Source organism: Strigops habroptila, chromosome 8 (assembly GCF_004027225.2).
Source record: "Strigops habroptila isolate Jane chromosome 8, bStrHab1.2.pri, whole genome shotgun sequence".
Taxonomy (NCBI): Eukaryota; Metazoa; Chordata; class Aves; order Psittaciformes; family Psittacidae; genus Strigops; species Strigops habroptila.
Genome location: NC_044284.2, coordinates 43,416,841 through 43,440,201, shown reverse-complemented (window position 1 = coordinate 43,440,201; position 23,361 = coordinate 43,416,841). Strand labels below are relative to the sequence as shown.

The following is a 23,361-nucleotide window of genomic DNA, read 5'->3' as shown; positions in this document are numbered from 1 at the left end:
AAGTAAGCAGAGTACAAAACCCAAGCCTAGGAACCAGTGGAGGGGAAAGCAACTGAGATGGGCGCCACCTGCCAGCAGAAGCAGGCTCAGCCCAGCCTGCCCTCCGCACAGCCACTATACCTTCTTCTCTGGGGAAAACTTCAGGGGTTCTACAATGTACAGGTCCTCTGGATCCACTGTAAGAGAGGGAACACACAGTCCTGACACTGCCGGCTCTAAAGCAACACAACTCTAAGTCACACTATTATTTATCTGACACATTTTTGCTCCCGTTACAAGCTAATGGAGGCACAACACATGAACACTGACAGTGAAGTCAACACACAGAGGAAGTCCCCTGTGCTGTCATGGCAGCTGTCAGTGACATACACTTGAAAACGCTTGCCTCCTGATAGATTAGGCCATAGGAGAGGTGCAGAGAACATCCTCTGGGGAAAAGGAGCAGCAGTCAGCAAAAGTTAGCTTCTACAAAAACAAGCTGTTAACAAGATGATGTGTTTAACGTGCAGCCTACCCGTAACAGGACAGACACTCAAGTCTGTGTACCTATCAAGGACACGGATGTTCAGACTGACTAGACCAGTCTGGTATTCCTCCATCAGTGCTTTGTAAATCATTCTTCCAAGCTGAAGCAGGGGAGAATTCTGAAAAAGCATGGTTTTGCAAAAAAATAGCCTTTGCTGTCTCTATTGCAACATGTTCCCAATTCAGCTCATGAGTATTCCTGCAGATTTCCTCACAGTACAAAAATCTGTGAAGCAAGTTTGCTGCACCCAGAAAAGCAGTGTCAGCTGCATACTTGGTAGTTACTATAATATGCAACACTTTTGGTTTTGCAGGATGGTGATGGCCTAAAAATAAATATTTAGTTTTCCCAAGACTATCATGAATACCGAAAATACCAGATCATTCCTCATACCCAATCTAAGGTAAATAGTCTAAATTTTCTTACTACAGTTGACAAATACGGATCCTAAATATCTGCCAAGTTTCAGAAACAGGCTATCAGGATTTCTGAGAAGTAAGGCATTCACACTTCCCACATCTTGCATTAAGGAAAAAAAAAAGAAAATAAAAATGTCACTTTCTAGTTACAAAGCTCCATAGCTTTGCAGACCTGCATGCCTGCATGGATTGCTGCTATAAACGATAGCACACCACATTTAATGTTTTAGCATAATTTAGCACAGTTCTGTGAGTATCCAGTAACTTGTTTGTGAACCCCCTTGTCCTACATGAAATACTATAATCCAGTGTACTTTCACATTAGCTTGCAATTCCATTTTCATACATTTGCAGTAGAGTGTATGAAAATAGAGATACATGAGATACTAATAGAGATAAATGAGAGACTAGATGTACAGTATATGAATAATACCTTCTTTGCCAGCTAGCTGAAAAGACTGTGATCTGACCAGTGGAAGAGAAGTTCTTCTTTTCAAATTCATATCATCATAAGAGGAAAAACACCTAGGAAACAAAATCCACAAAGCTTTTTAAAACATATTTTTCTCATGACTTCGTTATACATATTTTTCATTAAATCTTTGCAGAAGGACAGAATTATACAGAGATGCCCAAGAAACCCTGGCAAACAGACACAGTACTGTATTTGCAACAAGCTATCAAGGCATGTTAAGTGTAGTAGCCTCAAAATGCTCTCAGGAGAGTTTTCCTATAGACCAGTAACGGCTCTTTGCTATCAATTTTGAGCTTACAGATAGGAGACTCCGAATTAAAGTAGATACCCAGTCCAAGCAAATTTAGGAAATACCGATAAAAGTTGCAAGAACAATTCAGTTTCAAATATAAATACATTACCTTTTGGGGCTAGGGTAGTGATTACTTTTAGGAATTTTTGAGAGGTAATCTTCACAGAACTGAGAAGAGCTTCTGCACCGCTGCACACAAAGCACCAAGCCCAGAATGACACAGAGAACCAGAGAAATCACAAGATAAGTCTGCCGATCAGAAACCTGGAAGAATTTCAAATGGTTGTTAAAGACAAAAAATAATACTATTATTCTTGTTTTAAATATTAAAATCTTTAGAAGAACAACTGACATTCTCAAGTCACTTTCCTTCCATTTTGATAAACACTTGCTCAAATTTGAGTATTTTTTCAGAGGTTTGATGTAGTCTATTGGCTACGCAGCATTCAAGGAGTGAAGGCTGAATACCACCAGCTGGTAACACAGGGCAAGATTTCACTGACTATGGTACTACCAGAACTTAAAGCAGCAGCCAGCCCTTGCAAATAGCATTCAAACCTATCTGAAAGTAATATACTTTGCACAAAAAAGTGTATTAAGGAAGGAACTTCTGTTTTACAATTGACATGGATGCAATACTACCTCAATTTTATGTGATGCTTATCAGCTGACATTGCAGCACTTCACAGAATACCATTATATTCACTTGATTCAATGGGTTTAATCTTTCTGACTACTCTTCCATTTCACAACCTAGCAAAAGGATTTTTTCAAGTATGTTCATTTCTGAAGCTTAACAGATGAAGCTTACTAGAAAGATATGGAAGCTGAAATCCAACGGTACTTTGCAGACAATATTTAAAAAAGGAATTGTACAGTCGTTTTCCTAAAAAAGTCTATCTTAATCACACCATGAGATCTTAGAAGTCACACAAAGACTTTAGAAAAGATAAAACACAAATTCCCCTTTTATAACAAGCAAATGTCTCAGATGAATAGACTAGACCTGACTAATAGACAGGTGACTAGAGCTGAGTTCAGGGAAATTCCAGGATACTCATCTAAAGTACCCTGAGGATCACCACTGTCAAATCCTGGTTAAAACCACAGCACTCATGAACAGGAGCTTTGCCAGCCAGGCATCGAAGAAGGAGGCTAACTAAGTGTTAGAAAATAGTTCAAAGAGATGTCCTTTGGCAAGAAGCACCATTAAAAAAAAACCATGGCTTGAAATCCCAGGCTGGAGAATGTAAACATTGAGAGTATGTTCCTAATACAGTTGCCAAGATTCCCCTAATCTCAAAAGATCACAAAAACCAGGAAAGAAGAAGGCTGTAGCCATATGAGCCTCCCATTCAGTAGCTAAGACCACAACCCTCCACATGCTCATCTTATGATCACAGCCCAGTTCTAAGTGACCAGTACACACTTGCACACTAAACCTCCTGTGGCACAAGCCTGCTGATATTTAAGTGAAAAACGTGAGTGCTGGACACTGCAAAGCATCCCATTTTACTGAAGTTGTGTAACGAAGCCATGCAGTACAACTGGTTATATAATGCAGCAAGTGCCAGAAGCAGTCCTGAAGCATGAACTCTACCATTCCCTCTGACACACATCAAACACTCTGGATGTGCAACAGATCCCATTACTGCTATTTGAAAATCAATAGTTAATCTTCTAATTTCATTAAGAATCATTTCACAGAATAGTATCAATTCCAGTGCACTACAGGAAGACTGAGATATTAAGTTATTCTAAGTTTTAGCTTTATAGTTAGTTCAGACTCCAATCATGGGGCTACTAGGGCTGTAGTAGAAATTATCACTAATCTTGCTGTGCCCTAGACAGCTCAAACTACTTAAACTTTCCTCCACTCCCTTAGCCAGCTGCTAAAGTAGGCTGAAAGTAACACTACAGACAGCTCAAATGAAAAGCTTCATTTAAAGATTCCAGGCCTCTTCAAATTGAGTTATGTTTATACATCTGTTTGAGTTTCTCAAGCTGAATTATAATTACCTCACGTTTTAATTCTGCCACAGTTGTTGACAGATTAGAAACTAGCTGTGTCATGTTGGTGAGCTGTGCTTGTAACAGCTGGATTGCTTCTGTTTGCCGCTGATCCTGTATTAAAGAAAGAGAGTCATGGCCATGCTATTTAGTTGTCAGGTTCCCATTATGATATACGCTCACATGTACCGAGTTACTGTTCTATCTGATACAGCCAGGCATTTTGTAGCCACATGACCTATTCAGCATTGTTTTCAACACAACTTTCATACACCATTTGAAACACCAGCATTTTATTTATCAAATAACTTTTTGTAACATATGCCAAGTACATTTCATTACAGTGACTTCTGCTACCTTCATGAAAGGCAGATTAAGCAGCCAGCTCCACGCAATGACTATCAGGAAGCTGAGTACTGTCACATTACAGAATACACATGCGGATGACCAGGCAGAGCTAAAGCCTAAGGGCTGACGAATAGCTTCTGTTCTGGGATCAGGTAGACAGCCACTTAATGACAGGAGCCCAAGCAGGCCAGAAACAAGGCCTTTGCAGTTATTATCTCCTTCCCCGGAAGAACCCTAACAGGATTCTTAATCGTATGAGAAATTAAGGAAGGTGAGCAGAGTGTCAGGGAGATTAACCAAGAGGTGCACCTCTGACTGACCAGCATTTGATACTATTCAAACAAAAAGCAGAAAAATTAAAAAGAATTTCTGCACCTCCTTGTAACTAGTTCTTAAAAAGTAAACTTTCCTAATGAGGAAAACGCTTAAGCACTTCAACAAATCATACCTGCTCTTCTGCTATTCTTGAGGTGTTCTGAAGTTTTATTATTGTTTTATTAAAAGCCTTCTGCATTTCCTCCATTTGCTTTCGGTACCTAAAAGAAAGAGCATAAAGGTCTGAAGTGCTAGTTCATGAAACTCCTCAGCACTAGACTCATCTCCAGAAAACACAGCTATGCCAGCAGAAAACTTCTCTTCACCCAAAAAGGTTTTATTTGAACATGAAGTGGTACTTCCTTTTAAGTTTCACATAAAAACAGATGTGTCTCTTTATGGTGGTTTTTTGTTTTGTTTTGGGGTTTTTTTTTGTTTTTACTTTGGTGTTTTTTTGTCATTTTCTTCCAAGGTTAAAGTCAAATCTTTTTCAACACCTTAGAGCTTAGCATCAATTTACTGGAATTCACTCTGGAGAATTCTCTGCTACCACTGACTGCCAAGACAGATAAAACAACAGCATAAGGAAGAGCCTGCTCCTTGGAGCCAATTCTGAAATGGGTACATTTCCTGATTCTCCTATGGCTAAGGAGTACCACAGAGAAACACTAAAATACATGCAACTCTCACAAAGTTCTTGGTTTTCTCGCCAAGCTCCCTTCTTCCACAAGAGTTATTACAAGTAACACAGTAGTTTAAGTAGCAACTATCAATTCAGTAAAGAAAGCATTGTAGGTCTGTGTCATTCAGTTTAAGAGCAGCAGAAGGATGTGCCCTTTTGTTGAAAGGTTTATGGACAGGATTAGCACTTACATTCTGGCAACACTTTATCCTTTTAAAAAACCTCACAGCACTACTCCTTAAACCAAAATAAATGTGACTGTATCTGAAATACAGAAAGGGAACCCCTGCTACCTGCAGACATCTGGTCTCCAGTAGCTACCTAGGATTAGGTACTAGTAACTTTCTCAGTTTTCCATAAAGCTTTATGTTGTGATTTATGTTATACTTCGCTTTGACTGTACTACTTTTCACATGTGTATGTTTCTTCATACAGCTGGCTAAAATCATGTTTACATAGGGTAGACTGGTAGATTCTGACCAGTCTTCCTCAGACTTACCTCTGACTAAGTTCTTCTAAGTAACGGCTGCTGAGAGACATGTTTACTTCCAGGGCTTTTATGCGATTATTAAGGCGCATGAAGACAGACTCCTTTTGATTAGATCCATGAACAAGATTTCCGTTAGCATAGCCTAGATCTGTTGAATTCTGCAATTCAGCATAGAAATCTGTAGCTGTTCTCTGTGGTCCCCCAGAGACCGGAATTGCCATTAAAGCTTCTTCTGTTGCTTGATCATCCTCCTTTGTTTCAGCAGATACAGAAGACTCAACAGGAGGCAAAACAGGTTTCTGCACTTCTGAAGTGCTTTCCTTTACTTCCCCAGCCTCACTGGCTAGCATGTCCACTGTATATTCAAGCTGCTGAACAGTCTCTGTAGGCTTTGAAATCACTGGAGTAGCCATAGCCTCTCTTGTGCTCATCTCCTGTACCTCAGTAGCCACACTGGTCTCAGAAGCTATAGGGCTTTCTTCTGCAACAGAGCTCTCAGCCTTTTCTGTTTCTGCACTGATCTCAGGTATATCCAACCGAGGTGTAATCCCTGGTGCTACCTGGCTCACATCATCTTTTTCAGGCTCCAAAGCCATGTCTGTTGTTGGCAATGGCTTAACTTCAGAAGTAACTTCTAAGAGGAGAGACTGAGAGACAGTTTGAGGATGGCTTGGCTCCAGTTCAATTGAGTCTGTGGTCTCATTACCGATCTCCTCAGGGACCACACTGCTGAAGTCAACCGCAACAGTAGCTCCAGATGAACTCTCAACTTTGCTGTCTGATTGCTCAGGCAGAGGCTCATCTACAGACGCATGTATAGGTTCAGTCAGAACCGTCTGTGGCTGCTGAACATCAGCAGAGTAATCTTGCCCTTGTTTACCTTCAGTTTTACTATGCTGACGGTGCATGGCTACTGCAACTGAACACCATTTAAACAGGTATTCTGAAAAGGTGGAAATACAACATACTGTTGCCATGTCATAGCAGTACTTTTCTGTCTCAAGTTCAAACCATGCCGATGCTTCTTCTTCCTGATCATCGCTGGGCAGCAAGGTTACTGTTGACCGGCTTGTATCTTCTTCATACTCTTGTACTAGCTGAACAATAGGACTTTCCTTTGTCAAATCCACAATTAATTGCTCTTTATCTATCTGTGGAATATCTGTAGTAACAAGTCTACAACAAGAGAGTTAAAAACAGGATGTTACTTGAACAGTTCTACATACCTGCTCAGGAAGACTGCAAAAGTAGGATCTTTCAGAAAATTACCAAAGCTCATTCCTGTTACCAAAGGTCAGTTTGGATACAGTCAGAAATTCTATTAGCATTTTCTCTTGTATTCTTCAGTTCAAATTTGCAAACAGAATTATTTCAACCCTTGCTTCTGAAAGAGCAAGCTTTATCAGATATTGCCCTTTTCCTCAGCCCTGAAAAGAGTCACCAGTTCAGATATCACTAAGGTCTACACAGCAAGCATCTTACTCTTTTGCTGAAATCTTCAAATGCAAAAGCAAGAATCGCAGCCTTTCCACTGACCCTCCTTAGCCTCTCAACAATCAGAGTCCTATGAGACCATAAAATCACTTAATAGAGCACAAGTTACGTCTTAACATTTAAGAGCTAGAGTCTTAGCTCTACATAGCCAAATCAATTCTAAACAATTGTAATCAACTGAAAAAAAGCCCACAGAATATTTATATACACCTGCTCCTCCCAACCTAATTCCATATCTTTGCCAATATATTTTCATCAAGCGATAAATTTCCCTGGTTAATACACTACCATACTACAGATTTGACCAAACACTTGTCTTGTTACTTGCTTGAGGCAGCATGCCATATCTGAGCATTCTGCTACCAAAGATTCCAGACTAGTGCATGTTAATCTCTGCTAGGAACACACTGGGAAAAAAACCCGAACACCAGTCACTTACTCTGGTGAAGGAACAGGAGTTGGTTCAGGCAGTCTTGGTGCAGCTGTTGAAGTTGCAGGGGTAACAGTGACATTTTCAGACACACTTGTGTTCCCTGCTGCAGGAAGGAGGAAAATGTGAATACGAAAATTCAAGAACCATGTCCATTTTCAATGAATTTTGAGGTTCTGTGGATTAAGTTTTGGGGCGGTTTTGTTTGGTTGGTTTTGGGGGGGGAGGGGGGGTGTTGGTTTGGTTTTTTTTTTTTGTTTGTTTGGGTTTTTTTTTTAAGATTACTAACTTCACCACCAAATTAACTGCGGGTGTCATTCAAAGTCATTTGAATGAAAGTCCGACTGACAGCTTAAGTATACGATGTTACAGACAGTCTCAAAACATTTCCAGAAAGAAGCATCAAGTTAGACTTTACAACTGAAGCTAAGTAATACAGAGGGTAAAGATCTCCAAATATAGTGGAGCAAACATATATGTTCTCTTTGTACTGGTTCCCTTCTCAGCAAATTCAGCATCTTTGTTCCACTTTTCAGAATCAGTAGGCCAAGGATGCTATGGTACTTATCAGGTATGCCATAAAAGGTGAAAATATTCATTTAAACATACATCATCCAACAACTCGCAAAAAAATTAAACAAAATAAAGAGAAATTAAACTTTCAGAATGTTTTTCACATACAAACAAACAATAAAAAAACTAAACAAAAAACCAACCTTCAGCTTCAGATGACTCTTCAGTTTTGGCTCCAAGCATATTAGCAGCAATATTTACCATACTTAGGATAGCATCTGAAAGAGAAAACAACTACTCAAAGAGGACATACTCAAGAGGGCCCACAGATTAGCACCACTGATCAATCTGCGATTTTGTAACAGTTGCCTGAAACAAATCACAGTATAAGGCCATAAAAAACTGCTGTCATTCTATGACACTGGATACATCCATTGCTTTTAAAGGATAAGTTTATAAGCTAGAAAGCTATTTTTGAAAACCTGTATCTAACCTTTACCAGCTGCACCTTCTAACACCAGTGAGAGTACTCACTGATCATTAGTCAACTGAAACCAAGGAACACTAAGACAAATAGAAGAATATTTATGCATGGAATTTTCTGTTAACCTGAGTGTGTGAACCACTGTGGGAGGTCCCAAGCCAGAAATTTAGAGCTTGAACACTCAAACAGAGGAGCTCTAATAAAGCCAGGTTGGATCATTTGACATAACAGCACTAAAAGAAGTGCCTCAATGTCATTTGCTAATTGAGCGAGACAGAATTATGCCTCTGAACACAGGATGTCCACAGCAAGACACGGAAAGCTACAGATTTGTTCAAATTAAGCAGGACTCTGTCATTTTGCATCATACCTCTCTCCTTAAATCCAAACCTTATTTTCACCTCTGATACTGCTGCAAAATAGCAATTGTAAATATTTTAAAGAATTGGAGCAGAAAAACCTACATTTTGCAATCTGTTACTTGAATGCAATCTAGATCAGTCAAAGCAACTGGAAGAAAACCATAACAAATATCCACAGGCCTGGCTTAGATATCTGTTTTTTTAAGGATCTGTTAAGTTGAACAGTTCCGCCCTCCTCCCCTGAAAAAATCACAGAAGTAAACACAGAGAGGGTCTGCTCTCTATCAGGACATACATTAGATACAGCTAACTCCTTGGTCTTGATATTGAAAGCAAACATCATTGCCAGGCTTATTTAAAAGATGAGGAACGGGGAAAGAGCCAACTTTTGCATATTGTAAATACTGGCTCAAGTTTGCCTATTTCTCCCGCACCAAAATATATCTGCACATCACATGTATAAGTTCATAAAGTGAGAGGCATTTTACTACTAATGACAGATTTCTCAGACTCCAGGAATCACAATAAATTGTCTCAGCAGAAAAATATGGAAGTCATAGTTGTTGCATGACAAAATGTCACTCTACTTTCAATTAGCTCATTTTGCTTCAGCACAACAATGATTTTTCCAGTAAATCATACTCACTTGTAGCAGAACCTAGGAGATTTTTTGAAGACTTTTCTTCCCCTGTATTGTAATCCAATAGATAATCTATGCATAAAGAAGAACACTTATGACTATAAAAATTAAATGTGTTATGGGCAAAGAAAATAAACAGCAAGATTTAACATGTCATTCAACTATGTCATTTTAGGAGTGTCAAAATAAAACTACAGAAATAAAGTTAAAGGTCAAAGATTACATACTGAAATATCAAGCTCCAAGCAATTAGAAACCAAAAGACATGCACGGTTCAAGCTTCAGTTTTCCCAGATTCATGACACAGATGCAGTAAACTGCTCATTGAGCTCTGTGTAGTGTTTTTCCCCCTTCTCCTCGTGAGGGCCGGAGGTAGGCCATTTCATATATTTTATTTAAACACAAAGTCTACTAACCAAAATAAGCACCTTCCCAATTGTGTGCAGCATTGATCATACAAACAATCCCAGGAAATGAGCTATGGACACTAAGAACGAAGCTGTTTCATGTGATCTGCTTTGATTATTTTAGTTATCCATTACTACTCTCAGCACATGAAGATATTATTGCCTAGCCTGCCAAGTAAAATAGAGACTTATTACTAGCATTTTAAAGTAACCCTCCAAATAGCTACAACACATTGTTTAAAACTTAAAAGGATTGTTGGATAAGACCAGAAATACTCAAATGCCATCAACAAGACTAAGAGTAAATTTAGCAGTCAAATCATTTATCATATGGAGGAAATGATGAGCCACACCACTAGCACAAAACATGCCTCAACAGCTAAAAATGCAAAAAATATTTCCTTACCATAATCTTCATCAAAGAGTTCCTGGCGTTCGGACTGATACTGAGAATCAGCTATTTCTTCATACTCTTCAACCATGCTAGTACCAAATACCCTATAGAAAAAGTTAAGATAAAAACCTAGTATTATTCCATTATTCATATAATTGCTTGACATAATTGATAATTAGCTAAGCAATATGAACATTATGTAATAGGTAGCAAATAAATTAGATAAGCTACAGTTGCCTTCATCTAACCAAGATCAAGCAGCAGATATGCTTATTTTCTCAAACTTGCATGCACAAAATCCACTGCACGCTTTCAAGTGCTGCAACAAACAAGACCCTGTTTTTAATTCTAGTGTTTCCAAAGAGACTTCTCCTTTTTAACTTGAGCTCATGCCTGTTTAAGCAGCTCAAGGCGTCCTGGTCTTAAACTCTTCATGAGCTCTGACACCTCCTCTTCAGCCTCACTTCTGACCAAGGTATCTAATTTAGAAGTATCTAATTTATGACTACCTCGCTTTGCCTACTACATTCTCTTTGACCTGCTCTGCTGAAATAAAATGAAAACAATCCAATTTAAAGCCGTCTTGTCAACTGAAAATATGGTTTGGCTTGTAACACTAGAGTTCCCAGGTTCAAATTCTGACGAAGCTTTGACAGAACTGACATTGGTTTTTAGGAGCAAGACAGAGGCTGGTTATTCTCTGAACTACACACACACAATTACTAATGGTGTGTACCTGCGGTGCCATGCAACACAGCAGCTTCCCAAAAGCACTCATCACACCTGTTCTTTTTAGTTCACCATTTGTTCCTTGTTTTGCTTGGTCAGTCTTGAAATGCTCATGTCCTCCTGTAAGGCTGCTCATGTTCCTGTTTCCTAACAACCCCCCTGCAAATATAAACTCTTCCTTACATACTAGAAAAGCGAAACTAAAGATTCAAAACTTCTTTAAACAGATGTGAAGCACACTACACAACAGTTAAGTTAGGCAACTACTTCAGGTCACAGTATTTGCAACTACAACTGAAAACTAGGATTCATTGCCCAACTCTTACTAAAATACACTATTCCTCATAGCAAGGAGGTAGAAAGACAAAGCAAAATTCTTAAAATACTACCTTATAAGGCTTAAAGGACAAAAATGTTCTGATCCGAAGTGCGATATCAACTCCACCTAAAGAATAAAAGGTACTTAAAACTCCAAGACCCACAGTTAAGAGTTCATTTAACATATACATCCAATCTTAAAATTGCAAGTTTTGTTTACTCAAGGGATTCGTAGATTGCCCGTAACAGAAAAGACTCTGAAAGATTTGTTCTTGCCATGCATTAAGGTGCTGAGTCACAGTAGAGACCACCACAAGCCCCATGCATTCATCATTCCAAAACAAGAGGTTGCTAACCTTTATGTACTTGATGAACATCTGAAGCAAGAAGGGAAAGGAAAAACAAAAACAAAACAAAACAAAACAAAACAAAAAGATGTCAGTACAAAGGCTGAACACATGCCACAGGCAACTAGAGTTTCGTTGGTTTTAATTCAGTACCATAAATGCCTCAGATAACACGTTATGAAGGATAAAGTTGCAATACTACTTCATCTGCCATAGGTAGCAGGATTTCATTTAGCCTTCATACCTTGCAGATAAAAAGTAACATGCAACAAGTTTTGTTAATGAACTTAAGTTATTCAATAATTTAAGTTACCCAAGTTTTTCTAGGCAGCATTATTGCATACAGAATACTGAAGCATGTTAAATTTAACTGTATTTTTTTCCCCTTAAAGAGCACAGATTACAGAAAGCAACTCAAAAGGAAAACACCCTTCATAGCATGCATTCTATGTACTGCTGCTGCTTCAAGTTCAATGTAACATGCTTCAATTTATAGAAACGCTGCAGGAAGAAAAATACACAGCATCTGATGATACACTTGGAAATTTCAGCCATCTGTGTACTTCTAGCGAGAACTTGACTACACACTGATGTGTGTTTAAACTAAATTAATTTACAAGTGAAGAATGCATTCATTAAACCACTGTGTAGACACCACCAATGAAGACTGTAATAATCTGTGAGATCAAGATAACTACTCCCATAAAGCACTCTTACAAAAAAAAAAAAAAATCCATTATTTTTTATGCAAGTTCATTAAAGCCACTTAAACTTTTTGAGAATTTTTTTTTTTTTTTTTCACTCTTCCCCTGTAGCCTGGATACACTGAGAACTTGCTTAATTTTTGTGTATTGTGCTATAAAGAACAATCTTTTGAAAATTTTAAGACACTACATTATTCAAGGCAGAACACTGTATCCACAAAGGGATTATGTGCTGAAGCATCTAGTGTAATTGTGGAACTTCAGTGACAACAAGCAAGATTCCAGCTACCTTAAGGCATTAATTCAGACAGAAAGCAGAATTAAACATAAATAAAATCTTTACCCTGTGACTCATGAAGAATTTCTGGGTAGAGAAGTTAGATAACTGTCATTCATAGCTAATTTCTTCATGAAAGCACCACTCATGATTCAGTAGCATAAACGAGTTTTGGGTTGGTTGGGGTTTTCTGGCTTTGTTTTTTTGCTTGTTTTTGTTTGGGGTTTTTTGTTGGGTTTTTTTTTTGGTTGGTTGTTTTTTGTTTGTTTGTTTTTTGTTTTGTTTTGGTTTTGTTTTTGTTTTGTCTGGAGCTTTCTTTTGCAGGACCATGATTGGAAGATAACACATCACTGGAGAGGACCTAAAAGATCTGTGTTTTATTTGTGTTTAAACCTCTGCTACATCCAAATATTTTCACAAAAGCTTTTATCCCAGTCTAAGTACCACGTTATTTACGAAGGTCTATCCTCTTGGAGTCTCCTGAGTAAAGATAGATTGCTGCAACTTATTTTGAAGGTGGAGCGATCATGGCAAGTGCTCCAGTAGCAGTAAGTCTAAATTTGCATGAGTCACAGTCACTTATTCTTTCAGATTCATTTAAAAATCTGTAGCAGAATACAGCACAGAAGTATTAAGAAATATGACTATTCTAAACTGTTCTCCAGAGTGAGAGAAAGAGTGTGTATACATACAATTTTGTATGTTTGTGTCTGTGTACACATATGCATCTCTATAAAAAGCAGGTACAGCCAAGAGACAAAATAGGTCAATGCTTCTAATCTTACATTCAGGAGACAGTTCGTTAGGTCAAACAGAATAGAACATCATCTGTATTTTTCATAATTCAGATATCAAATAAGTATGTTCTCAGGCACAAGGCAATAGATGCTTCCCAAGATCCTCTCAGTTACCATTATGAGTAAGGCAAAATACTCATGATTGTGTGAGGAGGATTTAGCACATGGCCAATCACGCTAGGGTCACTAACAAAACCAGTGCAATTAATGGTAAAGCATGCTTAGATACACATTTCTCTGGGATGCTCTGTTATACAGGGTAAGCCCAGCAAACCCTTCTTTCCCTGAGCAGAATGGATGCTTTTGCAATAGTAAGTTACCTTAACATATTTTGCATACATCTGTTCATCCAGAGGAAAGCTTTGGACATTTCTCTCATCTCTGGCATGGAAAGTACCTAATTTAATCCATTTGTTTGTTGGATACCTAGAAAAGAAACATTGGAGTTAGCCAATGAAAGCTACTGTTTACAGACATATACTGAAATTTTCCAAAACACCTTTTCACAGCATACTTTTTATTTTTCCAAGTTGCAAAATAGCAGCAATGTGGTTTTTATTGAAAGAAAAGTTGCAAGATAAAGCTAGTGCCAACACAAAACCTCAGCAGTACCTCTTCACATACTTAAAACAGTGTACAAGCCCTTGAAGGACAAAACCCTATACTCAATCCAATTACTGAAATTCTACCAGCCTACAGTAAAGTTTCTGGAACTGAAAAAAAATCACCTCAGATGAACACTGAAGAACATGACACATAAGTAATAGGTTGTAAGTATTATTGTAAACAAGCAGCAAAAACATAAAAAGCTATGAGCAAAGCAGAGTTAGAACTAGGCAACAGACCAATTACTGAAAATCAGAATCTACACACTTATAGTAGTGAAGAAGTGAGGGTTTTTTGATGCACTGTGTGAACGTCTCCTCTTTCACATACCAGAATAATCTGCTCACTCCCTGAAAGCACTAGGGGTACAACACTGCCTAAAACACAAAGCAGCCACCCTTTAACCAGCCATTTGGCCAACGAATAGTACTCTTACCCCTTCCCATTCCAAATATAATAATTTGGGGGATTTTTTTGGGGCAGCACTCTGCACTGAAGATAGCTTAAGCCGTGTGAAAATAGTCTGAACAACAAGGGAGGAGACAGACCACAACCCCAGTGGCATTTTGTTAAGAAATGTTCGTTTTATCATCTGTAAAATTTCTGCCGCTTCGTTGTTACTTTTCAAAGATTTTTTTCATTTTTAAATGAAAAAAAAAAACAAAAAACCAAAAAACCACAGCACGCATGGAAAGAACTCAAGCCACATATTCTAGGAGCTCAGTTTCCCTCTCCATGAAAAAAAAAAGCTAGTAACCGATATTATACACGAAGAAAATCCATGTAAGTTCACAATGCACAATTCACTTTGCATAACAACAAGCATACACAGACTGTGGTTTACAAAGCCATCCATTTAATGATTTATTTTATCATCAAGAAGGGTGAATTTGGATAACATACCTGTCACTAATAGATACCAGAAAGTCTTTAGGAGTTGAAGAGAATAATTCATGATTTGCAATGTCAAACTGCTTTACTTGGACTGGTTCACAGAGCTCAATAACAAACCTTGAAGACAAAAAGGAAATACTGAAAAATGCACCTTTCCTTCTACAATTACAATTCTCAGTCTTTTACCTGATTACCACATCCTTCACTGGGTATGAAAGAACACTACAAAAATGCTGTATGATAAGGAGGCATCACTTGCTGCTCCCTTCAAAATCACTATGATATTTACCTGCCTATCTAGCTTAGTAATTCTAGAGAGCACCTGCAGCTACAAAAGCTTCATGCGCCTGCAAGCAAGGGCAACAAGTCACAGAACTAAAAACTAAGGATAGCAAACATCATTTAAACCACACCTGAAATACCAGTTAGTATATGTTAAATTCTGATCATGTCTCCTACAGTTATTTGGCAGCTGGAGAAAGAAACCAAAATCTTTACTTGAACACTCAGTGCATTCTCTTCTTGTAAGATTATAATTATGCAAAACCTACAAAGTGAATAAAGTTATCCCCTTAATCTTACTTCTCAATATCAGAGATAGAATTCTATGACGGACATGATAAAGCATCTAGTGCTAAGTCCAAAGTTCTTTACATACAAATTTCAGGTATAGATAAATCAAGTTAGTCCCACAGTCCCATCATGATGGAAAACTGTAATCACTCCCATCATACAAGCAAACCTCAGTAACCTACCAGATTTTAGTACTGCAAGGATTTAGCATATAAAGGTCCATGTTTTCCATCAAAATAGCTGAAGTGCTCTGTATAAAGAAGAGAATTAGTATTTTAAATTGGAGATACTAACACAGCACCAAGAGTTTCTCCCCTCTCTCCAAAAATAAGTTTGATATTATTTATGTAGACTAATACCAAGTTTCACAACATTTTAAGCAAGATAGTATGAGAGACAATATGCCATACTACTATGGCACAATCATAGATAATTTACTATGGTGAGCTGTTTAATACAACTTTGTTCAGTTTCTGTAATGAGTAGACTGTTCCCCCTTCCAAATTCACTTAAAGACACCAACTTCTCTATAGCAACCCCTCTTAAAAAAGGGAGAGATCATAATTTATGATCGATTTTTATAAATCAAAAATCAAAATAAACCTAAACATAAAGATTTCTTCAGAAATCAGTGCTTAGTTTAAGTGTACTTTGTACTACTTCTTGCATAAGAGTAAACTGAAATAATGCACACTAATAATTAGTAAATACTTACCTTTGCTTCTGGATTTGCTGCCAAAATTTTGGCACCACACTCTACAGAGGCATAGTTATTTCTATTTTTCTGGACTTTTTTTGTGGAATGCTGCCCACCAACAGCAGAAGGGTGCATTGACTGACCTAGGAACAAGAAAACATTGCTACTATAACAAACCATGCAAACAAACAGTATTTTCACTTTCAGAGTTTCTGCTCACTGCTTTTATATACTAAATGCCATTAATTATGTAGTTCTCACACAAAAATGAAGTTCCAGGCTGCACTCCAAATCAAATCTGATACAAGAAGGAAGTGGTCTATATCTAGACCAAACCAATGAATCCTGAACTTACTCTTTTCTTTCTCCACTTCCATGACTTTTTTCTTCCATTCATCAAATGTTGGAATGTCTCCAGGGTCCTTGGGAGTCATCACTGACGTAGGGTCAATGTCTCCTGTTTTCTTATAGTCTTTCTGAAAAAGAAAGAGCCACCAATTGCGAATGTTTTTCAGGACCAATGTTGTGTCCTGAATGTTGTTCAGGAAAACAAAAGATAAACTTCAATACTTATATAAAAGAGCCATGTTCTCATTGAGTCAACAGCAGATACAGCATCTGAACCCATCTTAAAAACTTAGCGCCAAGGTAAGCTTACTAGCCAGGAAAAGCATGTGATGATTTCCTCCCAAAATTATACTCTTTCACTGAGATGCTGATAATTTTTGTGGCTAAACTAACATTTCAAGTGAAACAAGCATTCCGTCTTTCTAAATGTCTGCTTTTCTTTGTTATTTTTGCTTCTCTTCCTCCTACAGAGAAAAGGCTTCCCTGTAGCAGAAATCTTCAAATATGAATGTTGGTCATGACAGAATTCACAGTTTCCTTAGAGTTTTTGAACACCTCAAAAAAAACAGAGACACATTATTTTATTAATGTCTAGTGATTAAAGAAAATATTTTGGACTTGCCTGACAATGCAGCAACCCTTTTAAGTTAACCTTATGCTATACCATTTCACATCATCTCCTTTGTGTAAACACTTTGCAGACACACCATCAGATGTGCAAAAACCTTTTGCTAGACATTTCAAGCGTAGAGATTATTTTGTAGACAACATTTTACAGGTAGTTTCCAGAATGATGGTTTTGTATGTTGACATTTTCTCTGCACTTAAAGCAAGAATTATTTCACATATAATTCTATAGCTGAAAACCATCAAAAAAGAGCCAAACTCACATATTTGAACAAAAGTGAGTACAGAATTCTTCACATGACTACACTGCAACAGAACTTTAGGTGTGACTTACACAAAAATATATTCCCACATATATTTAGAAATAACAGGACCTGAAAAAACCCTGTAACTCCCTCTCTGAAGAAAGTTCAGGATATAAGATTCTTCTTGGACTATGATGAAAATGGTAAGTTAAAAAACAGACTAAGTAAGAAATGCCAAATCATGCTCTTGCTTAACTATGACATCAGGCCAATGCCACAGTTACTTAAATTGCAGTCTTGCAATTGGGGTTTTTTAATAACGGTTTACACCAATTTGTCTGTAGAAAGTTCTGACCGCATGTAATTATTCTAAGGTACACTGTACTCTGTTCAATAACCTTGGGAAAAACTTCTTAAAAGAGAGTTATCAAAGTTATTAGTGACAGATTAAATGTGATCCTAACATAGCAAAAAAATTGTATTGCTGTGGCCTTGGTCATTCTTTACCTATTTAAAAAAAAAAAAAAAAAAAAAAAGAGCAAGCTTTAGGAAGTGTAAGAACATAAAAGTGGTCCTACAGTTAAGTGTAAAAGACCTGTCTAGCTATGTATCCTACTCTAACAGTGACCAAATAAGATACCTAGGAAAGAATAAAACCACTCCAAACATTTTCTATTCCCTTCAACTGTCATCTTTCCCCCTAACCATCTGCTACTCAGGAACTTCCTGACTCAGTCAAGATCCAGCCCTCAGACTTCTACAAGCTTACCTAGACCATGCGAACCACACCACGACTCCCCCACCCACTTTTTTTTTCTTTTTAAACCTGTGTAAAAAAATTCGCCATGCACAGAATCCTACAGGAACTCCCAGATTACTGATCTGTTACATGAAGAACATTTCTGCTGGATTTTGCTCCATATGGGGAAATCAAATAAAACTAAGTCTTGCATTTGAAGAGCCTCAGCTCAGAAAAACTGTCTGTGCCAATGGATGAACCTTGCTGCCCTTTGCTCCCAGTTTATTATACCCTTGTTTAGATGGCAATATCAGAAACACACACAGGGTTCAAAATGTGAAGCCTGCGCAATCAGGAAAGTGATGGATATCAACTCATCTTCAACAATGGTGATAACCTAACAGAGGGCATGAGGCTCCTGTGTGTCTGAGCGGATATCAGCACTGCTTACCTCCCTTTTTAAGTTCTCTGAGGCATTCAGAGCAGATTTTTGCTCATCTGCCCCCTTTTCAGCTGCTGAAACTTTCGATTCAAACTCAGATTTTGTCTTCTTTCCCTTGCCGTGTGAAGATGATATGTTATCTATATGTTGACCTGCAAGGCTGAAAGTTTTAGGACTATTAGGACCTATAAAATGATCACATTTTCAACCATAAGCAATATAAACACACACACAAATATGTAGATAAGCAAGCACACGCAAATGTTTGTTGCAAGGCTAGGACAGAAAAGAACAATTACCTTTAAATTATTCAGACTCACAACCTACTTCAATACTCACCTCTCTGGTGGACTGACAAAAGAGGAAGGCTCACTCTGAGGGTCAGCCTCAAGTGTCCCACCAATATCACAGTCAGGTTCTGACTGCTCAGCTTCACTAGAGCTGACTACAGGGATATCAGCACGGGAATTTTCTATTGCACTGAAGGGAAAAAAATAACATGCTTTTTACCCTTCTGATAATACAAGTAACTCGGATAATCAACCACATAAAGATAATTGAAAGTTTTAGAAAAGCCACAGTCTTACAGAAATAATTAAGAGGAATGAAGTACGCTTATACTTGTGGAACTGCATTCTCAGCTGTACCCACGCAAGAATAGAATTTCACTTTCCAGACTGTTTGTCTCAGCAAAGGAACTCAAAGCTAGCTTCTCATCTCCCAGAACTCTCATCTAACATCTTACCAAACACTGCAATGGATAATTTTTCCCATCATTACTACAAACTAAGAACAGCTTCATAGTTATTTGACTGCAGCAATTTTCCTTTCCCTTTCAACAAAGGAATCAAACATGAGTCTGAGTTCCCCACTAAAAGCTCCTAATGCTCCCAAGTCAGCGGGCAGCAGTCAGAAAAGAACTTGGCTAAAACTGAAGGAGAAAAGGGGTCGCATAATGATACATAGTAGAGCCAGACAGACTTCCTTCCCACTAGATTTTTTATTTTTTGCTAGTGTAACAAAAATAAGGTAACTCAGAAGACCATTATCCAAGCTGCATCAACAGCCTAAACTAGCTTATCTGCCTACTGCTTTACTTCCTCTCTCCCAGAAAGCCTAAACACACCACATCAGACAAATCCTAGAGCAAAAACTGAAAAGAAAGCCTCCCTATAGAATGGACAGGGAGGAAAAGACAGACAAATAACTTTTGGTTGATAACTTGTGTGACTGTCTTCTCCAGTACAGGGATGACTTTCATACTGATCTAAGTTATAAACCAGTTCTAAACAAAAGCTTCATTCTGTCTCCTAAATTTCAACATAAACTTTCTTCAATGTCAGCAGCTAACTAGGTTAATCCAATACCATGATACAGAGCTGCCAAAACACAAACAGCACATCGGGAACTTAAAACGGGATCTTTTTTGTTCTGACTGCTACAATTATCAATAGAAGCAGCTACAACAAACCCAGGGAGCCAATTTTAGTACCTTTCTTATGATAAAGTTCCCTCAGTTTAAAAAAAACCAAACCAAAACCGAACAAAACCAAACCCCAAAAAAACCCACCCAAAAAAAAAACCAAACCACAAACCAAAACAAAAAACAAACACACAAAAACCTCCCAAGTATCCAAGATTTTTTGCTATGTACCAAAATCTGACACTAGGAACAACAAGAATTTATTAGTTACAAACCAAGAGTAGTTTCTCTGAATACCCCAAAACACACACCCCTGACATGTGTACAGTTTAGCTCTGCATGTGACACTTCAGTGACTGAAAGTTGACCATTGCACTTAAAATTAAAAAGCCCCACATATCCTTGGTCTCAGTAGATAGATGATAGTATGAATAATAATCGACTGAATAAAATATGGAACAGGTATGAACTTAAAAATACCCTGGTATCAGGGTGTACCTGAGTGGCCTCAAGTAACTAGTTTTAGTAGCAGGTGAGTAGCGCAAGCCTAAAAGCTGTAGTGCTCCCTCTCCTTCAGATACTTTCATTTGTAAGTAGCCTTGCCTTAATTTTTAAAGTGCATTACCAAGCTCACTTTGCACAGCAACTGCCTTTACTTGCAGCCACAAGAGCTCAGTTTATTTTTCAAGAAATTTTCCCCAGATTAGGTCTGGATAGAAGAGCTACAAGCAATACCATCCTAAAAAAAAAAAAAAAAATAAAAAATCGTTACAAGGTAAAAATAGTTTGGAATAAAATTACTTCCAGAATATTTTGACTAAGAGGTCCTGCTACAATACCAGATTGGTTACACGTAAGGGAGCTGGACTTAGTCACACTGGTAGAAACAGTGGGACTTATAAGACATTACACAAATCAGTAGAGTAGTCAACAAAAAAACCCACACTGCAATTATGTTCCAGTTCTGCTCTTTAAAAAGTGGCAAATCTGGGAAGCTAGATTTTCAAAGACTTGCAATTCAAAGCACTTCTGAAGTACCAGATGTGCTTAAGTGTTAGCCTTAGCAGACTAGGCAAGATCAGTAAGCAGACCAGACTTCCAGACCTTTTCTATGGTAAAGAAACAAAATTTGCTAAAACCAGAAAAGCTGGCCTCCTAAAAAAACCCCCTAAACACCAAAAAGACATCTACTTCACTTTTAGTGCACTGAATTTGTATCTATCATAATATTAGATCTTTATCAGCAATCAGAAGAATATATTGCCTTTAACGCACGTTAAAAATCCCAAGAGAATTTTGTGAAAGTAACTCGAAGTGTACACACAGACACTAACTTCCATACTAGAGTTCACATTTGATAGCACAGCATTTCACAAAAGGGAAACAAAATTAAGCACATCAGTTTCTGAAGACTGCCTGCAGCAGAGGCAGCTCTGCAATACATTACTAAGCACCACAATTATAAACTGTCTTGGTTGCTTTTATAATAAAATTTACTATTTCGTCAAAAGCCTCTTAATATTAGAACTTAAGACTGTGCTGTTGTAAATCCTGGAATAAAATCCCTCAAAGTTCTTCATCAACTGAAAGCAGAGGCCATCACTGAAGCAGCTTGGATGGCTGTTATCACAGATGTTAAAGCACATTTGTGAAGGTCAGAAATCCTAATGATAAAGACCTAAGGGCTTTTGTAGTACAGATTATCTAGCACATAAAAGACTGGATTTTTTCTGGCAAAGCAGCAGCTTAGAAACTAATAATGGCAATAGTACAACACTTCATGCAAGTACACAACTTTAATCCATGCACTGAGTAAATGATGGCATATTCCATTAGCATTGACACCATAAACCAAAGTACAGCAAAAGAACCATGTGTAGCAGTCTAGTCTTCTGCCTACTAAACCTGAAGATGTAACACTTTAACAACATCAGAGTAAGCGATATTCTCTCAAAGACCAAAACAATAAAATGAAAAAGCTTACTCGGGCTGTGAGACTGGAGGTATCTCTGAGGTAGGTGAACTGGAAGTGTTTTCAGTGCTTGCAACTATGCTAGATGAAGCTTCATTGAAATCTACTGAAGGTGGTGTCTCAACTTCAGGCTGTCTTGCTTCACTCATTTCTGTAGTCTGTGGAAACATAGATGAACATACGTTTTTTCAAAACTTGAATACGAAAAGCTATTATACAAAACCACCTAGTATGGAATTTTAACAGTTCAGTAATTCACATTTCTGTCAGAAATAAGTTTTCTTCGCAAACTTAGGCAGTATTCAGTGCTACTTTGTGATAGTTGCAACACTCTTCCGTAGCCTTCAATAATAGTGTCAAAATATTAATTGGAGGAGACATGTGCAACAGCTTCCTCAACCATGCATTTCTGTAAAGAGACAGCTACAAAGAAACAAGCTTGAATACTTCAGTAACTGAAATATATGGTTGTATTTGCATGGTCCACTACAATAAAACTCACATTTACTGTTTTCATCCTAAGATTAATTTTGGAGAAGGCTTTCAATTTTATCACTCCAATGGAATGATCTCCAATGGATCTCCAATGGAGATCCAAAATGATTTAGAAGTCTATTCCACATTGTAACTGAACAAAGAGGTAAATTGCTCATCAATCCCTAGAGCCCAGTAGTCCTGAGTCTTACATATTCTAGGTCCAGTTTTCATAAGCTCTTGCACAGCACAATCAAAATAATTCTTTCTAGATCTGGAAAAGTATACAACCACTGGAACAGGTTAGATTAACTCCTGCAGTAATAGAAAATACTATTACACAAAACCCTCTTGCCAATGACTGGATTACTCCCAGTCATCTAACTAAACATGAAGAGGTCTGGAATGTTTTACTACAGAATTACACGTCTAAACGATGCATGACATATTCAGAAGTATGTCCTATGCATGTTGTCTTGTGATCTACAAAACAAAAATATCTCAAATAAATAATCTTTAACAGTGGGCTTTCTAACATTAAACACCAAGCACTGACTTATGGTATCAATAGCACATTCATCTGAAACACAACCCTTTTTCCATTTTAACAAAGGAAATGAAAATAACAGAAACCCTTAAGGGTCAAAGCTAAAATGGACTGCTATGATCACCAAGGCTGATCTCTACAGAAGACCTCAGTTAGAAGGCTTTTATGTTTTATTTTATGAAAAGATACCCATACCTATAACATCCAATTTTACCTTGCAAAGATTTATTTAGTCAGTATCTACAAATATTAAGTTACTCTTATTATTATTTATGCACATGGGAAATGCAAGATCTGTTAGCTCATACGTTTTCTCCTTCA

General features: G+C 37.7%; 1 protein-coding gene across 13 annotated transcripts in view; it reads right to left on the bottom strand.

The window, feature by feature from the left end:
- SUCO (SUN domain containing ossification factor) overlaps positions 1-23,361 on the bottom strand; it is a 40,318-nt gene that overhangs the window by 2,012 nt on the left and 14,945 nt on the right. For 3 of the 13 annotated variants that reach the window (XM_030494301.1, XM_030494295.1, XM_030494290.1), the window contains 20 exons: positions 22,032-22,177; positions 18,964-19,104; positions 18,634-18,784; positions 16,579-16,699; positions 16,242-16,366; positions 15,709-15,776; positions 14,963-15,070; positions 13,774-13,879; positions 11,685-11,705; positions 11,400-11,455; positions 10,294-10,385; positions 9,487-9,552; positions 8,198-8,272; positions 7,491-7,587; positions 5,567-6,733; positions 4,519-4,606; positions 3,732-3,836; positions 1,822-1,976; positions 1,379-1,470; positions 121-176 (listed from right to left, as the gene is read on the bottom strand). In XM_030494301.1, coding sequence (XP_030350161.1) covers positions 121-176; positions 1,379-1,470; positions 1,822-1,976; positions 3,732-3,836; positions 4,519-4,606; positions 5,567-6,733; positions 7,491-7,587; positions 8,198-8,272; positions 9,487-9,552; positions 10,294-10,385; positions 11,400-11,455; positions 11,685-11,705; positions 13,774-13,879; positions 14,963-15,070; positions 15,709-15,776; positions 16,242-16,366; positions 16,579-16,699; positions 18,634-18,784; positions 18,964-19,104; positions 22,032-22,168 — 3,027 coding nt within the window. In that variant the 5' untranslated portion in view covers positions 22,169-22,177. The other 10 variants (XM_030494298.1, XM_030494297.1, XM_030494291.1 and 7 more) reach the window with 10 other exon arrangements.